This window comes from Cryptomeria japonica, chromosome 2 (genome assembly GCF_030272615.1).
Source record: "Cryptomeria japonica chromosome 2, Sugi_1.0, whole genome shotgun sequence".
In the NCBI taxonomy this organism is placed as follows: domain Eukaryota; kingdom Viridiplantae; phylum Streptophyta; class Pinopsida; order Cupressales; family Cupressaceae; genus Cryptomeria; species Cryptomeria japonica.
Window position 1 is genome coordinate 619,767,491 of NC_081406.1, and position 25,978 is coordinate 619,793,468.

A 25,978-nucleotide genomic window follows, 5' to 3' on the forward strand; every position below is an offset into this window, starting at 1 on the left:
CATGAAATATACAACAACATTAAATTTACAAATTAAAAAAGGACTATACAAAAGTATGACTGCACTCTAAAAACTAACAACCTCTCTTTTCTATCCCAACTCCCAATCATTACACATCTTCCACTTAATATACTTTCCTTGCTCACAAGGCATTGTCTCCTAATTTTCTTAACTCTCCACTTTTAGTATGCATGTAACCAATTTCTCCCAAAGGATAGAACTGTTACAGAACACTTCTAATCATACAAAATACAATTTTGCTAATTCAGAGGAACCAATTTAAATCAAATGGCACTAACTCAACTATCAAAATACATTTATTATTGATATATTCTTGTCACTTGGGCTTCTGTAAATTTATTTTCTACCTCCACAAACTATGATCTTTGAGTTATTCACCTTCAAATGGAAAGAGATATTAATACTAGTCCTTTGTTCATTGGAGAAGATTGACTCCCTAGGTCTCTATTAATGCAAGCTTTTGTTGGTATTCCAAGTTTGGCCTATTTGTCCAACTTATCAAAATCACCATTAAAAAGTTTCCTTCATTTTGATAAAACTTGGATGCCCCATCTCACCTTTTTCACATTACCTCCCTGCACCAAGATGTTTTTCACTATCAAGCATTTATTGCAAATTGTTCATGGATCCAACATTTGCCTTGAACAAATACAACATTATCAATCACATGACTTAAGGATTCTACTTGTGATAACTTTAAGAAACAAGTCCCTAAAATGTTTTATAAAATCTTGTTGAATTTTTCCTTCTTTTTGGAAAAAAAAAAAAAAATTATCAATGAATCTTCCATTTTTTTTTTAAAACTAGTGAATTTATGTCCATCACTAGAAATTTGTATAATATATTGGTGAATTATAAGTATGCACATTAAGTACCATAGCAAATCCTTCCTTTCAAAAAAAATTAAATTCTTATGGAAAAGCAGGGCTCGTGGGTGGCAGTCACCTTAGGGCAATGTACCCTCACAAGGATAAAGGGCAACACCCCTTGTGGGGTGCAAGGGGGCAATGCCCCCTCACAAGGTCTGGGGACCACAACCAAAATGCCCTCCTATCGCAATACACCTCATTGCCAAACACAACCCCACTATCAAGAAAGCATTGGAGCTCACATGGACTAAATATTTTAAATCAATGTAGAAGATGTTCATATAATGGAACCTCTCTCTCTCTCTCTCTCTCTCTCTCTCTCTCTCTCTCTCTCTCTCTCTCTCTCTATATATATATATATATATATTCTCTCTCTCTCTCTCTCTCTCTCTCTTTATATATATATATATATAGATAGATAGAGAGAACAGTTCTTATTGCTTTTATGGGAGTGAAATGGACGTGCACTTTAAAATGTTTCAACCATTCATCTCAATTTTGCAAATAAATTTTTACTTCCTAAAAAGCAATGATTAGATTAGAGACAAATTCAACAATGGGTAATGAAGATTGGTAATATGGATCTAAAATAAGTAATAATTATGTAACATTAATGGCAAATCAATTTACATTTGCACTATTATGTTACTAGTTCATCAACCAAAAGCCCCAAATATGGATCTGATCCAAATTGGTTAGGTATGGCCAAGGGATCATACTAGGGATGGAAAATTATTGTGGGTTTGTACTAAATGAACCCAAACAAACCCATAACAAATTATGATGCATTTTCCATAACATGGGAGTGAACTCAAAGGCTTTTTAAATTTTTCCGTTCTATTTTGGCACAATTTTTGTATTTGGAATGTCACGACCGGTTCTTTTAGAAATTGAAATAATGATAACACTGACATTATGTTATTAACGACATTATTTTTATGTGATATTACTAATGCGATTTATGTAATGTTAATTATGAATTATTATATATCATGATGATCTGATGTTGTCGTTCAGTATGAGGTGGATACAGGGTCGAGCGTTGAAGGCAGACATATGACCGAAGAGGGGTCTCCTAGCTCATCGATAGCAACCCGGGGAATGTAAACCTATACATACACGCATTGATAATATTAATTAAATAAATTGATTTAAAAATTAGGAACCAATTTAAAGGTTTATAAATTAAGGAAGAGATTATAAATAATTAAACAAATTATAATAATAAATTAAATTTGAATTTAATGATTTTCGAAAATTAAAATATTAAAATTTAAAAAAATTAAGCATGTTTAAAAATTGGCACATGAGTTACAAATTTGATGGAGAGTTTGATGGAGAGTTAACTCCCTGTGACTTCAGTTCAACTTTTTCATTTGCATGAGTTTTTGCTTCTTAACTAGCAATTTCTCCTTCACTAATGGCTCTCAACTTGAGTTTCTCCATTTTCACTCTCCTCTCACCATTACTTTTATCAATTTAGATCCATACATTATGGATCTATTTCTCGGCAAGGGAAGTATTTAAACAAACCTGAGATACCATTTTGATAGGCAATAGATTTAAAATCAAACTTGGGGGCTTCCTTCATCGCACCCCTTGAAAAATAATTGAATGAATGATTCAATAATCAGATAAATTAATTGAACGATATACAAACGTATATATAGAGGTTACGAGATGTTGTTCTATAAAAAGAACAGATAGTTAAAGTAAAAGACTAAAAAGCTAAATGCTAAATAAAACTTAAAAGCAAATTAAATAAAAGCTAACTATGCATCTTTAATAAAGAAGCAATAGTTTACAATTAATGAGCTAAAAAAAGAAAGAGCTAAATGACCATTAAACAAGGAACTAAATATAGGTGACTAAAATATAATTAAATATTCTTATACCCTCCCTTAATGGTCATTCTATCTATCACACCAAGTTGCCCTCTAAATTTGAGAAACTTTGTCTGTCTCAAAGACTTGGTGAGGATATCTGCAGTCTGATCTTCTGTAGGAATATACTACAATATCACTGATCCATCATCAACATGCTGGAGGATGAAATGACAATGAAGCTCCACATGCTTTGTCCACTCATGTAAGACTGGATTTTTGGCTAATTTCAAAACCCATTGATTATCACAAAACAAGGGGGTACGTCCTAGTTGAGACATTTGCATGTCTACAAGCATCCTACATAGCCAAATTGCCTCACATGTTGCCTTAACAGTTCCCCGATACTCTGCTTCAATCAAGGAAAGAGCTATTGCCTATTGTTTCTTGTTGGTCCCTATGACTGCACCTATACCCAAGCTGAAAACATACCAAGAGGTTGACTTTCTATCATCAACATAACCTGCCCAATCTGAGTCTGTGAAACCAACCAGCCTAGGATCTTTGCTTTTGTTGTACAAAATGCCAAAATCAGGAGTGCCCTTCACATATCTAAGCACACACTTTGTTGCAACACAATGTTCAACTTTGGGGGTTGACATGAAGCGAGAAATATAGCTCACAGCATAACTGATGTCAAGTCTAGTGGTGGTGAGATAGATGAGGCTACACACTAGTTGCTTGAATGAAGACTCATCAACTACAGGTGAATCTGATTTGGCTGAAAATTTCAGCCCTATCTCCATAGGTGTAGATGCAAGTTTGCAATCTTGCATTTGAAACTTATCCAATAGGCTCTTGGCATACTTTGACTGAGAAATGAATATGTGGCTATTAGTCTGCCAAACCTCCACATCGAGACAATAATGGAGTAGTCCCAAAATCTGTCATATCAAAATGCTTACACAAATTCTATTTGACCTACATGATCAAATGTGTTGCACTGCCAGTAATGATGAGATCATCAACATAGACTACTAGAAATAGAATATCATCACTAGTATGTTTGACATACAAATTGGGATTTGAAGGACTCCTTTGAAAGCCTTGATCAATCAAGTACTTATCAATTTTTATGTACCATGCACGAGGAGCCTGTTTGAGGCCATAGAGTGCTTTGACTAGTCTACATACCTGGTGTTCTTTACCGGCAACCTTGAAACCTGGAGGTTGTGTCATGTAGACTTCTTCCTACAAATCACCATTAATAAAGGCACTCTTGACGTCCACTTGATGGACTTTCCATCCAAACTGAGTTGAGAGAGCAAGGACAAGCCTAATTACTGATCTTGGTTGTGGGAGCAAATGTCTCCTCATAGTCGATGCCCTCCTTCTGTGAAAACCCTTTTGCTACTAACCGAGCCTTGTACTTATCAAGGGTTCCATCAGCGTTATACTTGACTTTAAACACCCATTTGCAACCAATGGGCTTCTTCCCTAGAGGAAGATCTAACAATACCCAAGTGTTGTTTTTTAGAAGACTATGTTGCTCAGCTGCCATAGCCTTTTCCCACTCATGTACACCTTTAGCCTTTGTATATATCTGAGGCTCATAAATACTGTGAATGTTGGCCATAAGAGCAAAATTATCTGTGTTTCACTTGCTCTTACCACTAACTGATCTACCCTTAATGAGCTCATCATCATGAAGACCACCAATGGTCTTGGCCCACCACTTAGGCCAGAGAGTAGAAGTACCAACATCTTCTGCAGGAAGAAGAAGATTACCTAGAATATCTGGAGCAAGCTCCTCTGGATGTGGATCCAGAAGGTCCTGAGGAAAGTCAGGTGGTGCAATGTCATGCATGGGAAACCCCACAACTGTAGAGTCAATTGAATCCCTCCCATCGGGTGGAGCTAAGGGAAGGCAAACACCCATACTTGCAACCTTTGGAGGCTGATCCTCAGTGCTCAAATCAGGTGAGGAAGGCTGAAAAGACCCTCTTTCTTCATCAAATACTAAATCTCGTCTGAATGAGGCTATTAGTGTCTATATCAATCAACCGATATGCCTTGTGGTTGTCACTGTAGCCGGTGAACATCAATTTTTTACTCTTTGAATAAGTTTGGTGCACTTGGCATTTGGAATCCAAACATAAGTTGTAGAGCCAAAAACTTTCAAATGACTAATTTTGGGCTTCCTGCTAGACCAAGCTTCCTTTGGAGTCATCTTCTTAACGGCCTTTGTGGGAGACCGGTCAGAAGGTAGACTGCAGTGAAGACCACTTTTGCCAAAAAGTGTTATGGAACATTTCTATGCTCCAACATAGACCAAGCCATCTCAGTGACTATACGGTTCCTACGCTCAATAACACCGTTCTGCTGAGGGGTGTAAGGTGTGGTAAGTTGATGCTTAATGCCATGTGATGCACAAAAGTTGGTGAACTCTGTAGAACAAAATTCCCCTCCATTGTCAGACCGAAGAGTGACTATCTGACACCCAGACTCTTTTTCCACTAAGGCCTTAAACTTCTAAACATGGTGAACACCTCTGATTTCTGCTTAAGAAAATAAAACCCACATGCGTCTATTGAAATCATCAACAAATAATAGAAAATACCTGTATCCAGTGACAGATGGAGTGTTCATGGGACCACAAATATCCACATGAATGAGCTATAAGACCTTGGATGTTCTCCAAGCGTCTCCAACGTAAAACAGAGTCCTATGCTGATTTCCAGCTTGACATGCTCCGCAAACTCCATGATTTTGAGTTTGAATCTCAAGTAATCCTACAACTAGATCCTCTTGAACCAACTGAGAGAGATAGTGGACATTCAGGTGTCCATATCGCTGATGCCAAAGAGTGTTGATGGAAGTACTCCTAGCTGCCATGGCGAGCTCCTGAGAACTAGTAGAATCAACAAGTCTATAAAGACCTTGATCCTCAATGCCAACTGCAATTGTAGTGTGAGTCTCCTTGTCAACAATGTTGCACTTGTGCAACTTGAAGACGACATCCAGTTGTGGTGAATGCTACATAATTTGACTGATTGACAGTAGATTGAGCATCATACCAGGTACAAAGTATACATTGAAGAATATCAAATCCCTCCCACCAGATGAAATCTGAACGTTGCCCTTGTTGACAACAGTATACTCTTCACCTCCACCAAAGATCACTGAATCAGTGAAAGGCATGTACTCTGTAAACCAATCCCGATGATGTGTGAAATGCCGAGAGGCTCCAGAGTCAATGTACCAGGCTGATGATTGAACATCATCAAATGAGGTTTGGGCCATGAACGCATAGAAAGCAAATTCCTTCTAATCAGGATGCGTGGCAGAATTGGCTTTCTGCTTGGACCCTCGTTTGGATTGTTGGGATGCTATCAATTTCCTGCAATCATTCACCAAATGGCCATAGATATGACAGTAGGAACACTGTAAGCTCTTCTTCTTTGAAGACTACTGATGTTGACCTTGACCTGGTCCTTTCTGCTAGAAGGACAGAACTTTACCCTTGTTCTTATGTGAAGCTCAAGTTGTGAAGGCCTATTCAGTGGATGAACTAGCGCTGCTTCCAAACTACTGCTTCCATCGATCCTGCTGTAAAAGCTTGTTGCAAAGATCAAGAAACTTCAGATCAACACTAGTAGAGGAGATATTGAGGGTATCAATGAAATGCTCGTAGGATTTGGGAAGGCTTTTCAACATGATCACTACCATATCCTCTTCCACCATGGTGCGGCCTATAGCTTCCAACTGGTCATGGATGTCCTTGATCTTTGTCAGATGTGTTGGGATGTATTTTTTTTTAATAAGAGTTAAAGATTGATCATTTCATTATAACTATTGGACATGATTCTAATCTGATCTTTTATGTTCCTGAAAGAAAGCTCGGCTTTTGTTGGACGTTTCATGAAGATCCTTCAAGAGATCCCAGATCTCTTTAGTTGTTTTACCTGAAGGCATCTGAGGGAATTGATCATCTGTGACTGAGAGTTTGATAAGCATGACTGCCTCTCGATTCTTCACAACATGTTTGTCTTGATCATCACCTGTTGTTGTAGGACGAGATTCCTTGCCCAAAAGAATCTGATCAAGGCAACAATACTCAAAAATGGTAAGCATGTGCTATTTCTAGGTGTTGTAGGTGCGGCCGTTGAACTTCTAACTGTGTTGCAACATGATGTTGGTTAATGATGCCATCACGGAAATTGAGGTTGAACGAGGTCAACCGAGTGAAAGCAAGAGATAGAAGAATCTAATTAAAATATTAGAATAGAAGCAGCTGCAAAAAATTTGAAACCCTAGAGTGGAATTCTTTGGTACGAATCCCAATGTGCAAATTTTGAGGTTTGGGAGAAACCCAAAAATTGAAATTCCCTGCAGATTTAAACCTTGAAAAAGTTTCAAAAAATAACAATCTGCAAAAATAGGATTGATTTTTTTTTTGTTAAAAAATCAATCAAAAAAAGCTGGCATGGATTGAACCTTTCATGGTCAGTTGTTATTAACTTGATATGTATGCCTTCATGGCAAGATGTAAATTTTAATGTAACATTATCTGATTTTGTAACTTAGTGATTATTGAAATGCAATGTAATTTCTATCTTATGATGCAAGCAATGTATGTATGGAAATTAAATGTAATGCATATGTTTCATTTGAATATTAGATATAATGAATGGTTAGATTCCTAATGAATGAACTTAAGCATATTTTCAATAATTAAGACTATTGGACGAATTAACCATTGATTAAGTGTAATTACATTATTAAGTTTAATTGGATTATTCTTGTTCAGCGATATTAGTGGTAAACCTAGTTAACCAAGTTGAGAAACCCTTTAGGTGTTAAGTTAAGTCTTCCGTTGTGTAATCTAAGCTTATTGTTAATTCTTTGTCTCTTTAAACTTATTAAGTTTTAAAAAAAAAATTGTTTGCTCTTTCTAGTGTTTTTCGTTTAATCACTTCGGGATTTCCTGGCGGGGCATTACATAATGTCATTCGTTTTGTTGCTTTCTATCGCTATTTGTTGGTCTATTTCCTTGTACTTGCAGTACATAACATGAATTATTTGAATGCTGAATTCATTGTTTTTCTGGTTCAAATTTGACTGGGCTAGTCGATGCTTAGAGTGGAGGGAAGGAGACTTATTCCAAATCATCGCTGCCTTCCCAATGATAGGGTAAAACTTGCAATTTATCCCATCTGCTATTTGGTTGATTTTGATCTTCTTGAATCACTGGATTTGGCAGAGCATAGTCGAGTCCACTGGGGGGGTTATCACATCCATCCTATGGGGCAATTTTGTTGACAATTTGTTGGTTTCCAGTAGCTTTTAAATAAATTATTTCCTGCATAAATCGTACTCCATGAAACTTGATTGTGAATTGATTTTTAGCACAGGAATCTTATTTTCAAATCGATGTACATTGGCTTTGAAATTGACTTGATTTGCTTGGGCTGGTAAAGTAGATTTTTCCTCCTTGACTATCGCTGTGACACAGGTAAATTTGTTGTTTTCTGATTGCTATTTCTTATCTCAAGAGTTCTTAATTCCTTCTAATCGCTGGAGCTGGCAGTTTGAAATTTCTTATGAGTCAAATTAGCTGAGTAGATTTCCATGTGGCATAGAATATATTGCAATGCATTAGACATTATAAGATTGAATTGCCACAGAGATGTGTTGGGCAGGCAAGTCAAATTCTCCCTTGTTTGCTATCGCACCCTTTGTTTCCCTTGCAGACTTTTATTTTATTTTTACTCCAGCTTTTGATCATGACCACGTTTTCCCCCTTCCCTCACCATGATTTGTTTTGCAGATTATAATTCCTGGTCTTTCTGTTTATCGCCCATTTCTTCCTTCCTTTGCATTTTATTAATGGGTTGATCTGCAATATTCATAAATATTGGGTTTAAAGTAATCATTGCAGACATATTTTTTTTCTAACTGGGCAAATTCAATTGCTGTGAGTACAAAATGCCCACCCCTCACACTCTTTCTTTGATCTGTGTTTAAATTAATGGATCAATCTGCTATATATATGACTGAGTTTCAAATCAGATTGAAGGTAAATTCTGTTATCGTATTTCTCTCAAACAATTCATCCACTCAAATACCATAAAAATCAAATAGTTTAGTCTGGATCATTCTATGGCTGTCAAATGGGAGTGCACAGCATATTTAGTTAGAATCTATACCCTTTTACAGCTAATTTATGATTGATATCTATAAATTATATATATATATGCCCGCCGATTCATGTTTTAATATAACCAATATTATATATTTATATATATCGTTTGTAGATTATTTATATCTACGAAATGATTTCCGAAATTGGATAAGATTGGTTTTCCTTTTATATCTTTTGCTTATTTCAATTTGGAACTGAATGATAGTGAATTTCTATAATTTGGGTAGAATTAAGGATAAACTTTATAATAAATAAAAATTTAACCAGGGAGGATAATATTTAACTGTCTATGAAGGATGTATTGGAAAGATGTGCTTGTTTATGGGTTAAACAGGGAAGGATGTTTTCACCTACCCCAAAAGGGTTAAAACTTAGCCAAGTAATTAAATTTTCTCACTGCCATAACACATGTAGCTAGGTTCAACAATCTGGTTGTTAGATACTACATGCACACACAGGTTCCATTCTCAACAATTGATGTCAGTTTGCTAGGATACTCCATCATGAGGGACGGGAGCCTATCATGAGCACCGAGAAGCGAAAGCTTTGTTTGGTTGGCCAGATAAAACGCCTGGGTCATATGTCCGTCTTCCATTTGCAGATGGAGGTGAGTCCGATGGCAATGGAGACGCTACATCCGGAGACAGATATTTCATATTATGACTGTAAAGTCCTACGTATTATTGTATGTTGTATTAATGATTCATTTTAATAGACCAATGTGGTCTCATGATTGAGCTATGTAAACCATGTAAATGACCAGTAAAGTCTACTGTAACAAATGCGACAGGAGGTTGCCATGTAAAGGTAATTAAAAAGAAAGGAAGACCACTAACCCACTAACCTACTAACATGTGTCATGACTTATGGTTGCGTGTTCCATTGATGAGTTTTCTTTAATTTCCCTGATGAATGCACAATTTAATGATGCTAATTTAAGTTCTTATGCACAATAACCTTAGTTCATTATAATCATTGAAAATAACATAGAAATTTGTAGGGTCCTCTTGCACATTAAACTAGTTATCTTTAGTCAATCTTAATAATATGCTGGTTTCAATGCTTATGTGCTTCTTGATTAGTTTTTCTACCATTTCATTAAGAATGCAAAATGCTAGGGATAGAGGGTAATAATGAGATTTAAAGTTGTCCTTATTCTCATGATCATTAATAAGTCGTCAAGTTGACATAGTATTTTAAAGTTTCTTTGAATTCATCTTACTCATATGTTTGCTTACTAATTGAACGAAATATTTATCCATTTTGTTATGATATTTCCTACTCCTTCATACTCGTTAACTACAGTTCTTGATAAATTTTGCACTTATATTTGTTATTCATTTGTGACAAATGTATGTAGTTTTTAATAAATGTATGCTAGATTTAATTTGGAATTAATTATGTTAGTTAGCCTAAGGTTAGGACTAGCGGGTCCTTACATGGAATTTGTTATTCTACTCAAACTAGTTCAATTTGTTTAGCAATGTTTACCTAATACGGCATAAAGGCTATTAGGCAGGCAATGGGACAAAAAGTATAGATAAAAGTCATTGCATCCAAAGTCCAAACACAAAAGGTGTAGATTCTCAATCCTTCGCTATAGGATTAAAATCTATGGAGAAGGACAAAAGCATAGGCGTTGGGCCTGAGCAATAAATGAAGGTTTCGTGCTAAATGAACATATATTCTAAAGCGCAACATTTTTCCTCTATTCCCTACTTTAGAAACATTGAATTGGATAGTACTTTAATTATAATTGCATGATTCCCTCATAAATATTTTCTTTCATGCAAAGACATGACCAACTAAGAAGTAGGAACACTACTATTCATGGGGCTTAATATATTATATAGAAATATTTTAAATTTAATACATTTTTAAATTCTAATACTTTTAGTTTAATATGATGTGTAAAATTTAATATTATTTAATTTGATGTAATATATAGAAATTTTGAATTTAATTCTTGCTTTTAGGCTGTAAATATGTAGATAGTATGATGTTAATATTTTTTGTACCAACAGACCTAACCCCAAAAAAAATTGGCCAAATCCACAAAACAAACCAGCAAACCCAAACTTGAACTAGTACCAAGATCAGTAACTTGGCCTATAAACTTTAGGCAAACTAGATCTAATCACACATCGGATACTATAGCAAAATAGTTCAATTCAAAAGTTTTAAAATAAATGCTCAAGTGATTTAATTGGCCTTATACTTAAAAATTGTAAAAATGTGTTTATTTAGGTTATCTTACTACTTGTGTTGTTCGCCAAAAATTGAAACCCCAATTTCAACTATTTGTCATTTAGCAAAAATTTGCCAATAAAAAATTACTAGATTCTACCTTAAGCTATCTACAAGTTTGTTCCAATAAAATTTTCATTAACATAACCCACCAAATTCCACAAGGCAATGGGATATGTCATCTTTGTTCTTTTTGTAATGGAAATCATGGTATGTTTTATTTTGAACTGCTTGTCTATTGAGATTGCCTTATTTTTAAGTACCTATCTACAATGCGATCCTATACAGATATCATTGTTTCTAGTAACACTCTAAATATTCCATCACTACCTTCTTCAACTATGGTAGAGTCACACTCAAACATTGATCCTTATAAGAGACTCTCAAAGCTATTTTGTTAAGTGATTTTATTCATCCAATTCAAGTAATTGAAGTTGTCATGCCCTAAATGAACATCACACTTCATGCATTGATAAAGATAGGAAAGTGTGGTAATATCCCTCAATTGAGCTTCCTCCAAGCACCCAATTCTTCTTATTCTTGTGTGAGGCATGATCAAACAAAACTCTCTAACATCCACTTGTCCAAATTTCAATCCATTGGGACAAGCACACATAAACTGCCAATTTTCTCTCCATCTTATTTCCTCTAAGGATTGTCCAGCAAAGCCTCTAAACCTAATAAGTCTATTTCCCAAATAAATTATCATATCTTGCAACATTAGGTTATTGTGTTAATTGATTTTATTCATCCAAGTCAAGAAATTGAAGTTGTCATGTCCTAAATAAATTGCAAAAGTTGATGATAAACCACAGGAACCAAGATTTATTTGCAAGCAAAACACTTGTCACACAAAAGAGATCAACCAAAGATAAGATTACAATGAATGAATAAATCCTTATAAAGATAAATGAAACCCTAGGTGCAAAAACCTAATGCTAAAATTAGGAGAACTAAAGCAATGCAAAGTAGGAGCTAAATTAAGCTCAACTACAGCTAGAACTAATGCAAGAAAAGCAAAATCTAGATAATAAAAAGCACGTAAGTTAAGCTTAAGTGAAAAAGTAATTAAAGGACCAAATTAATAATAATTAGATGTCTGTCCTAACTACTTCAACATGAATATCACACTTCATATGTTGATAAAGAGAGGAAGTGCGGTAATATCCCTCTTACCGTGCTTCCTCCTGTTGAAATGGTAGCTAGCTCAGATACCTGTCCATTGCATTTTAATGTTGTCAATGACAATTAAAATAAACATGTATTATCTCTCATGTAATTCGAATTATTGGGTTGGACCCAAACATGTAACGTGGAGGCAAATAAATGTATTTTTCGGCTAGACCCAAACATATAACGTGGTGGCAAGTAAATGTAACTTTGGGCTGGACCCAAACATGTAACGTGAAGGCAAATGTAAATTGTAAGATGACAATGTAATTTAAATAAATAAATATACAAGCTGACTTGGGGTATTGGCGCCAAAAGGTTGGATATAAAACTAACAGCAAATGAAGTCATTATCACCATCATCTTCTACGAATGTATTCTGCTCTCCAATATTGGCAAATTCTCCTTCACTTGTGCAAACTTGTTCAAGTCCATTGTGCGAACTTATTTAAGGCTGTTTGTGAGGCGAAGTTGTCAAGATCTTCATGCGAACTTGAAGACTCTCCTTGTGTGAATCTGGTCAAGTCTTCCTCAGTCATCTGCTGCTGATCTTCCTTGCCATCTGCTGTTGATAAAGGGCTGCAACCTTCATTATTATGTAAAGAGAGATCGTGATCTGCTAACTTGCTGATTGGAGAGCAATCTGAGATAAGTTCATTGCCTTGTAATTGCCTACATTTGAGATAATACATATTGTATTTTGAGGCTGGGTTTTTCACCTCCAAGAGGAAGGTTATCCCAGGGTATTGGTGTGTTTTGTCTTGTGTTCTTATTGCTGTTACTGTTAATCTACAGTCTGTTATAATCTGATTACTTAAAATTAACATCTGATTGCTTAAAATTAACATGGTATCAGAGCTTTAGGTTCATTCTAAATAATCAGATTATTATTTGTCCTTCACTTTCAATTTGTTGTTTTAGTTTTGCAAGATGGTTACAGGTCTGAAAGTAGAGGACAGACTTGAAGGTGCCCTTAATTTCACATCATGGAAGGTTCGTGTCCTCCTTACTCTTGAAGAATTAGAGTTGTTACAGTTTGTGGAAGACAAGGATCTGACTGAACCTTCAAATCCGGAAGAGCTAAAGCAATTCAAGAAGAATGCTCTCAAGGCAAAGAAGTTCCTTATTGATTCCGTGAAGGATCGTCTTGTTCCAGTTATCTCCAAATTGAAGACAGCCCGAGAGATGTTTAAACATCTAGAAGGGATATATGAGATCAACATCATCAATCGGACACTTACATTGAGGCAGCAACTTCTTCAAGTCAAAATGAGCAAAGGAGATTCAGTCATGTCCTTCTTCATGAAGATTTCAGAATTGAAGGACCAACTCAGCGCTGTTGGAAGAGAAGTTGTTGACAAAGATATTGTCATGATTGCTTTGAATGGTCTTCCTGACTCTTGGGATCCATTCATTCAAAGCATAAGTGGAAGAGCTGAATTTCCTTCCTTCGATCGCCTCCGATCAGATTGCATTCAAGAGGAGTCACGCCTTGTTGCCAGAGGAATGCATAAAGGCACTCATGGAGGAGATCAACATGTACTTGCATCTCAACATGTTAAAAGAAAGGGAGGCCATTGGAAGAAGAACAACTTCAAAAGAGATAGAGACTTCAAACCTCCTACTTATGATTCAAAGAAGAAGCCAAGGGATCTTTCCCGTGTCCGTTGCTTCAGATGCGACAAGTTTGGACATTATGCTAAACAATGTCAGAATCCGCCCATGCAAGGAGAGGCCAACCTGAATGAAGTTGCAAACTCAGAGGATAATGAAGACTACCTCTTCATTTCTACCTTGTCCAGCGGTGTGCCAACCGATAGTAACACTTGGTTGATAGACAGTGGTGCATCTAGACACATCACGAGATATCGAAAGCATCTCTCAGACTTGATGGAGAAAGAGTCCAACCTTCATGTGGTAATTGGTGATGATGCTCAGTATTCGGTAAGAGGTTTTGGTAGCACTTCTTTAAATTTAGAATCTGGCATGTCCTTGTATCTTAGTGATATTTTATTTGTTCCTGGAATTAAGAGGAATTTAATTTCTATTTCTGCCCTAGAAAATAAAGGTTATCAAATAGCATTTTTTGAGGGTAAAGTACTTGCATGGACTAAGAAATCTACTATTAAATCTGCTTGTGTTATGATAGTTTGTATAAGCTTTCAGCTAACCCCATTCGAGTACTCATTCATGAAGCTTCTGAATCTAGCGAGCTATGGCATAGGAGGCTCAACCATCTTCACTATCAGGCACTTCCTTCACTTGAAAAGATGGTTCAAGGTATGCCTAAACTTAATCAATTTCATGATGATACTTGCAAAGGTTGTGCATTAGGTAAGAACACTAAAAGTCCATTTCATAAAAGTGAAAGTAGAGCTAAAGAAAAATTATCACTTGTTCATTCTAATTTATGTGGACCTATGTATGTTCCTTCACCTAGTGGATTTCTATACTATGTTACATTTATAGATGATTTTTCTAGAAAGACTTGGATTTACTTTCTAAACTCTAAAGAATCTAATGAAGTACTAAGTAGGTTTAAAGAATTTAAAGCCCTAACTAAAAATATGTCTGGTAAAAGGATTAAAGTGTTAAGATCGAAAAATGGAGGTGAATACACCTCAAGTGGCTTCAATGACTTTTGTGTAGAGACAGGCATTAAGAGGGAGTTTTGCGTCCCCTACAATCCTCAGCAAAATGGTGTAGTTGAACGAAAGAATAGGGCCATTGTTGAAGCAGCCAAAGCTATGATTCACGATTAGGACCTGCAGACCTTCTTATGGGACGAAGCATCTAAGACTGTAGTGTACATTCAAAATAGATGCCCTCGCCGTGTCCTGAAGAACATAACTCCCGAGGAAGCTTTCACTAGAGTCAAACCAGATATCAGCCACCTTAGGATCTTTGGAAGTCCTATCTATGTTCATGTGCCAAAGGAAAAGAGGACTAAGCTAGAGCCTTCCGGGAAGAAGGGTATCCTTGTTGGATATAGTGAACCTTCCAAGGCATTTTGCATCTACATTCCCGGTCAAAGGTATATTGAGGTAAGTAGGGATGTCACCTTTGAAGAAAATATTGCTTTCAAGAAATCTAAAGGTTCTCTTATTAATAATGATAAAGAAGTTAATGATAATCAAAATATGGATATCGATACTAACCCTGAGATTCAGAGGGAGCCTATTGAGCCTCCCGAACCTATTGAGCATGATGATTCTCCTGAGCCTCTGGTTCCAACTAATGGACCTAGAGATATTGCAGTTAGCAAGAAAATGCCACTTTGGGTTAGAAGCACAATCCAAGATGCAGAAAAGCTTGCAGCTCCTAGTGGCACTTTCAGAGAAAGTGAGAGACCTCAGAAGTTCTCCAACTATGTTGCAATGATGTGCAACATCATTGAGACCGAACCATCCAGCATAGAAGAAGCTATGAACCAGCAAGCATGGAAATTAGCTATGGACGAAGAGTATCAATCCATCATCAAGAATGATGTCTGGGATATTGTGCCTAGACCTAAAGGTAAGTCTGTTGTTTCTTCCAACTGGTTGTTTAAAATTAAACATGTTGTTGATGGTAGTATAGAGAAATACAAAGCTAGATTTGTAGCTTGTGGTTTTTCTCAAAAGGAAGGCATAGATTATGAAGAAGCATTTGCTCCTGATGCTAGATATACTTCCATTAGAACTATTATAGCTATTGTTGCAGACAAAGGTTGGAAGTTACATCAGATGGATGTAAAGACTGCCTTCCTTATGGCATTATTGAGGAAGAAGTCTATATTGAACAACCTGAAGGTTATGAGATTCATAATAGAGAAACTCATGTGTGCAAACTAAAGAAAGCTCTCTACGGCCTCAAGCAATCTCCTCGAGCTTGGTATGAAAGAATTGATAAGTACTTGGTTAGTTTAGGGTTTTGAAAGAATGATGTTGATCCTAACATTTACTTTAAAGTATCTAATGGTGAAATGCTAATTCCGGTTTTATATGTGGATGATTTATTCCTAACTGGTGAAGATAGTCTCATCATTAGGTGTAAGAAAGAATTAGCTACTGAATTTGAAATGAAGGATTAGGTCTAATGCATTACTTTCTAGGGTTAGAAGTGTGGCAAAGACCTAATGAAATTATTCCAAGTCAAGGAAAATTTACTATTGATGTATTGAAAAGATTTGGTATGATGGATTGTAAACCTATGTCTACTCCTATGGAAACTAACTTCAAGAACTTGAGTATTTCTGCAGCTAATTCTGATTTTACAGATCCTTCAGAGTATAGGCAATTGATTGGATCCTTGATGTATCTAGTTAACACTAGACCAGATATTTGCTATGCAGTGAATACACTTAGCCAATTCATGAACCAGCCAAAGCATGTTCACTTGGTGGCAGCCAAGCACATCCTGAGATACTTGCGTGGAACAGTTGGCTATGGGCTGAAGTATCCAATCAACACAGTGATCAATTTGGAAGGCTACTCTGATTCTGATTGAGCTAGAAGTGTTATTGACAGGAAAAGCAATTCTAAAATTTGTTTCAGCTTGGGTTCCTCTATGATCTCTTGGGCTAGTAGGAAACAGTCCTCAGTTGCATTGAGTACTGCAGAAGCTGACTACATTGCTTCAAGTGTGGCAATTAGAGAAGCAGTTTGGCTTCGCAAATTTCTTGCTGGGTTGTTTGGACAACCTTGGGAATCCACTGTTATTTATTATGATAATCAGAGTTGTATTAAAATGTCTAATAATCTCATGTTTCATGACAGGTCAAAACATGTTGAAACTCATTATCACTATGTTCGTGATATGGCACAAAGAGGTGCCATCCAGCTGAAATATATCAGCACTGATGAACAAGTTTCAGATGTTCTCACCAAGCCTCTAGCTCGAGTGCAGTTTGAGTACTTCAGAGAGAAGCTTGGAATTGTGGAGAACACAGCATTGATTGAGAGGAAGTCTCAATCTTAGTGATGCAATTTAGTTTGCATCCTCCACCCTCTGTGGGCAATGTAAGGTGGAGTCACCCTCTGCGAGCAATGCAAGGTGACATTGTATCCTTCTCTGGGTGAAGGATGAGGTGTAAGACCTCTTCCACCCTCTGCGGGCAATGCAAGATGGACATCATGAAATGAGTTCATGATATTTATGTGTTTCATCGCAGGTATACTCTATGGAGCTTATACATTCATCCTTGCGGGCAATGCAAGATGAAAGTCATGAATGTATCATGACAAGTGGCAGATATCCTCCCTAGCTAAGAGGGAGTGTTGAAATAGTAGCTAGCCCGGATACCTATCCATTGCATTTTAATGTTGTCAATGACGATTAAAATACACATGTATTATCTCTCATGTAATTCGAATTATTGGGCTGGACCCAAACATGTAATGTGGAGGCAAATAAATGTATTTTTGGGCTGGACCCAAACATGTAACGTGGAGGCAAGTAAATGTAACTTTGGGCTGGACCCAAACATGTAACGTGAAGGCAAATGTAAATTGTAAAATGACAATGTAAATTGTAAAATGACAATGTAATTTAAATAAATAAATATGCAAGCCGACTTGGGGTATTGGTGCCAAAAAGTTGGATATAAAACTAACAGCAAATGAAGTCATTATCACCATCATCTTCTATGAATGTATTCTGCTCTCCAATATTGGCGAATTCTCCTTCACTTGTGCGAACTTGTTCAAGTCCATTGTCCGAACTTATTTAAGGCTGTTTGTGAGGCGAAGTTGTCAAGATCTTCATGTGAACTTGAAGACTCTCCTTGTGCGAATCTGGTCAAGTCTTCCTCAGTCATCTGCTGCTGATCTTCCTTGCCATCTGCTGTTGATAAAGGGCTGCAACCTTCATTGGTATGTAAAGAGAGATCGTGATCTGCTAACTTGCTGATTGGACAGCAATCTAAGATAAGTTCATTGCCTTGTAATTGCCTACATTTGAGATAATACATATGGTATTTTGAGGCTGGGTTTTTCACCTCCAAGAGGGAGGTTTTCCCAAGGTATTGGTGTGTTTTGTCTTGTGTTCTTATTGCTGTTACTGTTAATCTACAGTCTGTTATAATCTGATTACTTAAAATTAACATCTGATTGCTTAAAATTAACACCTCCAAGCACCCAATTCTTCTTATTCTTTTGTGAGGCATGAGCAATCAAAACTCTCCAACATCCACTTGTCCAAATTCCAAGCCACTGGGGCAAGCACACATAAACTGCCAATTTTCTCTCTACCTTATTTCCTCTGACAATTGTCCAACCAAGCCTCTTAACATGAGTCTGTTTCCTGAATAAAAAATTATCAAATCTTGCATTGGCCCTTCCATGAAGATATTTATCATTCTTTTTTGCATATTTTTCTACAAACTAGAACCAAGTTTTAATCTCCACTAGCTCTCTTCTCATATTCAAAGTTTTCTATGGTTTTATGTACTTGTTTCACATGACTTTATCTTTTGTAAATTATCTAGGATTTACTTGTTTTTACTGTTGTCACTCTAGTTTTGCCTATCAAGTTTTGCCTATCAATTGTTCTAGCATGTAGTTACTTTTTCAGATTTTAAGCTTGTTCTACTTCCTACTTGCAATTGCAACTTAATGTACTTTACTAATGTATATTGACAGTTAGTGGATATAAAAATTGAAAATTCCTTTCTTTCTTTCTTTCTTTCTTAGAGTAGCATAGTACCGTATTACACACATAAACGAAGCTCATATACAATAAGATGAGCAAATCTAAAAAGAATAGCTTACACACAAAATGACAACTGAATCTAAGCACAAATGGTCTCGCATCTAACAGCATGTGAAAATCAGAGCCAGCAAAATCAATATGTGATTGTGATAAGGGATAAGCAAAAGTTTAATGTTTATTACTAATTTTTAATATACAAAAACTGACTCGAGCATGGGGCATAAATCTATCATCCATCAAAACAGAGATGTGACAGTCAATTGATAAGTTCAGCTTCAAGAAAAAAAATGTAGACCATCCATCACAAAAAAGGATGCTTGCTTCCAAAGAAACCTCCCTGCATTTTATGCATTTCATCATCATCAAACTGCCCGAAGATACTTATCGGGCATTAAAAGTACTTCTGAGACAACTGCAAAGAGCAACGACATGCTTAACTGAGATATGAATACTTAAGGAAGATGAAAAAACTGGCTTATGCATCAACATACATACAAGTAACCCAAAAAAGAGAGAGAATACAGTGAAGAAAGGTTAGAAAAAACCAAATTGACTCATTAACATTGAGTACCATATGCATCCAAGATAACAGAAGTTACAGGACAAATAAAAAGGTCAGAATGGCACATGCTTATAGAAGTTACCGGCAGCAAAAGGAAAGGATGGAATGATGCTCATGCTAGGATAGAACTGATTTCTAAATATTCAATTTGCATAAACAGAAAATGGTAATTCAATATGCTTATTTAACATTCTTGGAACTATGAAAACATTTCTTGTTTTCAGGACATATTAAAAATGCACTGCAGAGCAGATTATTTCCATTTGAAAAGTACAATGAATTAAATAGTTTACCTGCAACTCGAGTTTTTCCCCACATGGTCCCTTCACAGTAACAGGATAGAGACGAAGATCCCCTGATACCAAACCATCAATGCATTTTAAATACAGTAAATCTCACCAGACAATTAGCAAGTAATAAATTTAACTATTGACATTTTGAATTCAGATTACTTCTACAAAATACCAATAATTAAGAGATGAAGGCAAACCAAATTAAGGCAATCAAACTCACACGGTAGAAACATTTTGGACCAGAATGAACATACTAAATTATGCATAACGACCATTCTATAAACTGCATCTAATCAGGAAGTTACTGCTTCCCATATGTGCAATAATTCACACCACCTTACCATTCCCATGCTTAACTGTAGAACTGGAATCTGTCTCATTTCCATTTTCTGAGATATGTGGATCCTTGTGGGGAGAACCCTTCTCTGCATGTTCAGGTCCATTTACAACAGAATTAGGATCCTTTGATACATCTGAATTTTGTCCAGAATGATCAACAATTTGTTCTTTCCCCGAGGAAATCTCGTTTGAAGCAGGTCCTACATCCAGAATTGGATTGTTCTGAGTAGCATTCTTGGAATGCATTCCTCCTCTTCCCTTGTTTTTGGATTTATTTGACCTTCCTGCCATCTTAAGTATCACCAGACCCCATCATTAATTCATAAACTAAAAAGGATGCCTTTTCATGAACTAAAACAATATGGTTAGCAAGAGTGAAAAGAACTAAAGAAGTACACTATTAGACTTGTGGTTTTCTATTTTTTGCATGAAAATTTAAGAGCATTTTTGTAGCAGAATGTTTTCTTATTAAATCGCAGAGAGGTAATAGCTTGAAGAGAAACAATGATAAGACTTCAGATGGGTGACCGCACTGAACTTTTATCAATTAAGTGAAATATGGCCAGCTCCCTGTTCTTAAATTAACAGCATCACACCCAATCTCTGTCTGCAATCTCTAGATACTTATGGTTATAAATTAATCATTTATTTCATTATGATGATTATCAAATATCAATATAATTAATATTTGTTTTTGATGGAATCAATTTCAATATTTTAAAATGTCAATTTTTAATTTTTAAGCATCATGGCATTTAACATTCTTTGAAGTTGCATATCCATTGTCTAATTATTTTTTCAAAAACAAAATTTTTGATAGGTATTATTTTTTCAAAAATTAAGTATTTATAAATATTTTTCTATTTTTGCCATCTCCAAGTACCATCTCCAAACTTTTTTCAAATCAGCACACAGGTACACATCCCAATCTCCCATACCACTCAACACTCCCCATCCCATCGTAACTATGATATAAAATTATTAACTTATTAACACATAAGACATTCACGAAAATGATCATATTGACAAAAAAAACATCACTAACCTCATCATTAGTCTTCTCATCTTTGAGCCACTGGTATTTTCCTTTCTCCCATATGACTCAATCTCTTAACTTACACATTCAAGACAGAATTTGTTGTGCAAAATACCTAAACACCTACTCATAAGCATTCAATTTTTTCCATAACATAATAATAACTAAATAGCCAATAATAAACATTCATTTTTTTTCATAACATTATATTATATCTCAAAATTCGCTTAAACAAATGTCAAACAGTGTATAATATTGTTAAAAATACACTATCAAAGTATGATCCCAAACAAATATTTGAAATCATAGAGCAAATATACATTCTTAAAATTTATTATTGGACTAAGTCCAATTAATGACACAATCTCTAAAGATTGCCTACTAGCTTGTTTTGTACAAAATAAATCCTTAACTTAAGGCCCGCCTTACTATTAAAATTTAATAGTATGACTTTCTAACGTGTTTAGTAAGATATTGGATATTGTAAAAATTTATTTTTCACTTTGCAAAGGAGAAATCATATAATTTGTAACTGGGGGTGGTTGATGATTAGAACTCCATGACAACATGTTCTTAGCATGTACGGGTAATTAATAGCAAAAAGAATTTTGCACTGAATAGGGAATTTAAAAAATAAAAATGTAACAGCTTGCAAAAGAGAGCATTGTGGACATTGCACAAGAAGAGTTGCAGTAGAAAAAGTGTGTTTGGCTGCCCTTTAGCCATCCTGGCAACGGTAGCTAGCTCTCTTTATATTTTATTTCTGAATAATTTAAATGTAGATCTCCTCTCTACTGCTGCAAATAATTATATTCTTTACATGTTAGCATAGTGAAGGCACTCTCTCTGAATTCTGGTTATCAGCTAACATCTCTGAGAGATTTGGTAACACTTTGGTGTACGATTTGTTCTTGTAGTTATGGTTCCTTCTGAACACAGTTTTCGAAAATGAAAATTTATAATGACAAGAAAGCTTGATATGCACAACATTGGTACACTGAAGATATTTTGGTAAAGAATCATGTTATGATGTTATGCAAATAAGACAATCTAGTTAATTACTCAGCATGACCCTCGTTTCCCTGTTTCCAAATTTGACATCCAGTTGATGAGGCTCCGGGCCCAAATGCTAACAAATGATTATTAGGATGCTTCAATTCAAAGCTCATAGGTGGAGAAATACTTCCGCAAGGGTTACACAACACTTTCTGAACGTAAAATGCTCCCAATAACCCTCAGGGTACTGCAATCAGTAAAATCCTGATGATCTTAGCTCTGTAAACCTATTGAAAGGAATTTCTCTACAGAATTATTTATCGGCTCAAACACAATTTGAAGTATAAGAATCAAAGAAAACAATTAATGAAAATAACCTGCAAGTTCTCAAAGGCTGCAGGTTGCATAAAACTCCCGCATACACTATTACACACAAACTAACAAGAAATATCCGTAGAACACAAGCATGATAAAAAACAATCAATACTTTCTGGAAAATTTAACTCTCGCCTCTTACATATCCAGAACTAATTTGCAATATTACATATCAGTAACTTGCCCTGTACTTTGAGTCTGCACTTATTTCATTTGCCAAATCATTCCAATCCCCTAAAAACAAAAAGAGATATTTAGCGTCATCAAGTATGACTATTTAACGGGTGGCCTATTGATTGCACTAGCTGCCACTTAAATGGTATGTGCGATCATTTAAGACTTCCATCCGCCGTATGAAACTTTTTATAACTATCTATCTACTCTGCAACCTCAACCTCACATGTTCATTCTATGGAAAACGTTCTAACAGTAGTGGGTATGTCCACCTACCGAACTGGAGTCTAATGAGATAATTTAATCACTGATCAGGCTAACCAACTGCCATAAAACAAAAAGGCGAGGAGAAAGCAGGAGACAAGACCATATGCCAATCACCCAAAGGAAGTTGTAAACAAACCAATGTAAATAATATGGTATTCAAAGACTTCTATGTGACTAATGCACGAGCTTCAAAAACAGAAGCTCAGGCATTGCAGTCAGTCTGTATTTTTCTCCCTTAGTAATTGACCTGTGGTGAATAGCAGGCGAAAAACACGTATTTGTACATTAATGGTGGAGAAGAAAAACAGAACTTACTGATCAAATGAGTTGATCGAAAAACAAGCGTTGCAGAAGGCTCAATCTGACCTTGAAATGATGATTTTTGCAGCCGCGAAGATCCTTGCGTCTACTAAGCCGGAGGGGTTTGGGTTTTGTTGCTTCTGATAATCTCCTTTCTTTTGTTTGAGGTTTTTATCGAATATTATATTAACCCTAGGGTTGTGAAGATAAAATGTGTTTCCTTTTGCATGTAAACTAAAATTCAACATGTGAGTCATGCAAAGGGGCTTCTTTCCTTAGGCATGATTATTTATGAGGTGGGGACCTTCACAGTATTTGTTGGAAAAAGGTGGGATGGGATGGAATTGAATTATTTGGTGTATTTTATTAATACAAAATGAAGGTGCAATGGTTAGTTAGTATGTTTTATAAATTTGATAAGATGTATATAGTTGAATTTTTAAGTACTTTATTAGAGATTGATATAAAATGAGAAATGTGTACTAATTATTACTAATTATTTATTGGTCTTGATATAACATTAAGTAGTGAGGCTTGACATGAGTGATATCATTTACAGGACTTGATACAACATCAAGTAATGAGTCTTGACATGATCCTAAGTGTATTTGAAATTTGTATGTGATTGAATCTTTTTTTTGTCATGTTTTATTCTCTTCCCAACACCTCGCTTGTCACAAACACAAGAAGAAAATATCATCAAATACTTCGATTCATGTTATACTCTTGAAAGCATTATGTCTATCATATTTTGTTGTTGTTGCTTGTAGTTGATGTGGCTTCAAATTATTCCAATCTATAATACCAAAAGGCAAGACCAAAACAAGTATGTTTCAATAATACATAATGCCAACAAATATGACTTCAATCCTTCATCAATAAATCAAAATGAGTTGTGTATGTTGAAAACGATTAAATGCTAAATTCCCTTATAAAGAGTGTTGTTACAAATGTTGCCATTGTTGCTAGCTTTTAGTAATATTTTAATTCCACCATTCGTACAATGTAGTCCTGAAGTGTAGAACACAATCAAAGCTTACAATGTTCACCCTATCCATGCAAGCTTAAATATTAATCATAATAATACATATGTGCAATCAACAACCCTTTGTTTACTGTAGCGTCGTAAATTGTACGCACTTGCTAGGGTGGTACAATTTCACACCTAGTTTAGCACCTGCCTTGGCGCATTTTGCATTTTGCATTGCCTTTCCCCTTTAGCACTTAATTAATTAAATTAATTAGGTCTAAGGTTCTATTTTATCATCTCCCATATCATAAAGTTGGGCCCTTTTCATTAAAGTGTGCCCCTTTCATTTTATTCTTCCAATACATCATTTAATCTAAAACTCTAATTAGGTCCTATTTTGAACTTGGGGGCTTGATTTCGGGGGTCAAAACATCTCGAAATCAGCTGTAACTTCGGGATTCTCTCTAAAATCATCATATCTGACGGCCCTGAAAATTTGGTGAAAAGTTGTCGGGACCATGGCGCCCGGAGTGCACATGGTCCCGGACATTTTTCCCGAAATTTTAGGAGCGCGATCCAATCATAAAATAAAGCTTAACCCCAAGAAATTGGCGGGAGATTCAATCTCTAAGTCGGCCTAAAGTTGGAATTAAGACCTAGGGTTTCATATATAAGAGCTCTCTTTCTTCATTTGAAAGGATCTGAATTTTGGTTTCAAGGACCTTCTATGCAGCGAAAGAGCAGATCTTTGAAGACTTCAACAACATTCAACATCCATCCATCAAGCATCTATCAATTTCATTCATCCATTTAGGGCTTTGAAGGCATTGAAGAACAATAAGGGATCACCGACTGAAGATTGGCTTGTACCCCTCCCTTGGGGTTGGGTATGATTTCATGTTGTTTTCATGTCTTTGCATAAGCTTCATTATATCATTTGTATTCATGCTTTAGATCACTTTGCATCTTGATTTGGAGCATTTACATTATCATTTACAAGCAATTAGGGTTTACTTTCTAGGTTGCTCTAGCTTGCTTACTTTCATTTTAGGATCTTGCACACACACAAGGTCTGCACACACATTACTTTTACAATACAACTTGGCTATTCGTGGAGGTGGAAATCACCAAAGCGGGGGTTTGACTAAGGCAAAACCCTATATAGCCACCCACCACACCTTTTCAGATATAAGTGCAGGTTTCAGAACTCGGACGACGTCGCAGGTTGCAGATCCAGGAGAAGCCGATTGAGACCGAACTTCACACCAAGTTTTGGAGCAGAAGATCAGGACAGGGGCGTGGGGCGCCCTGGTCCCTGGGACAGGGGCGCTGGGCGCCCTGGTCCTTCTGTCAGACAACAAGTTTCAGCATTTTTGACAGCTTTTCAGGTTGCAAAACAGCAGTTTCCGGAGCAGTTTCAGGGGCAGAATCAGGACAGTGGCGCCCGCGCCCCCGTCCTGAACATTTTCACTCAGATTTTGACTCTGGGTACGCATTTTCATTCTTGTCTTATTCTTGTGTTTACAGCTTTCCATAGTTTAAGTTCAATTCTGTAATCTTGTTATTAATTCATACTTGCACTTTGGGGTTGGGAATTGAACTTGCATCATTTTATCTATCATTTGCAACAAAGGAATAGAA

The 25,978-nt window shown here is 36.0% G+C and overlaps 1 protein-coding gene across 1 annotated transcript in view; it reads right to left on the reverse strand.

Annotated features, from left to right (window-relative positions):
- The window catches only part of LOC131078689 (clustered mitochondria protein), a 116,480-nt gene extending 92,886 nt beyond the window's left edge, over positions 1-23,594 (reverse strand). The window contains exons 1-3 of the mRNA XM_058016449.2: positions 23,383-23,594; positions 20,222-20,510; positions 19,881-19,942 (exon numbers count right to left, since the gene is read on the reverse strand). Of these exons, the coding sequence (XP_057872432.2) occupies positions 19,881-19,942; positions 20,222-20,510 (351 nt within the window). The 5' untranslated portion in view covers positions 23,383-23,594. The remainder of the gene's footprint in view (positions 1-19,880; positions 19,943-20,221; positions 20,511-23,382) is intronic.
- Positions 23,595-25,978: the final 2,384 nt, after the last annotated feature.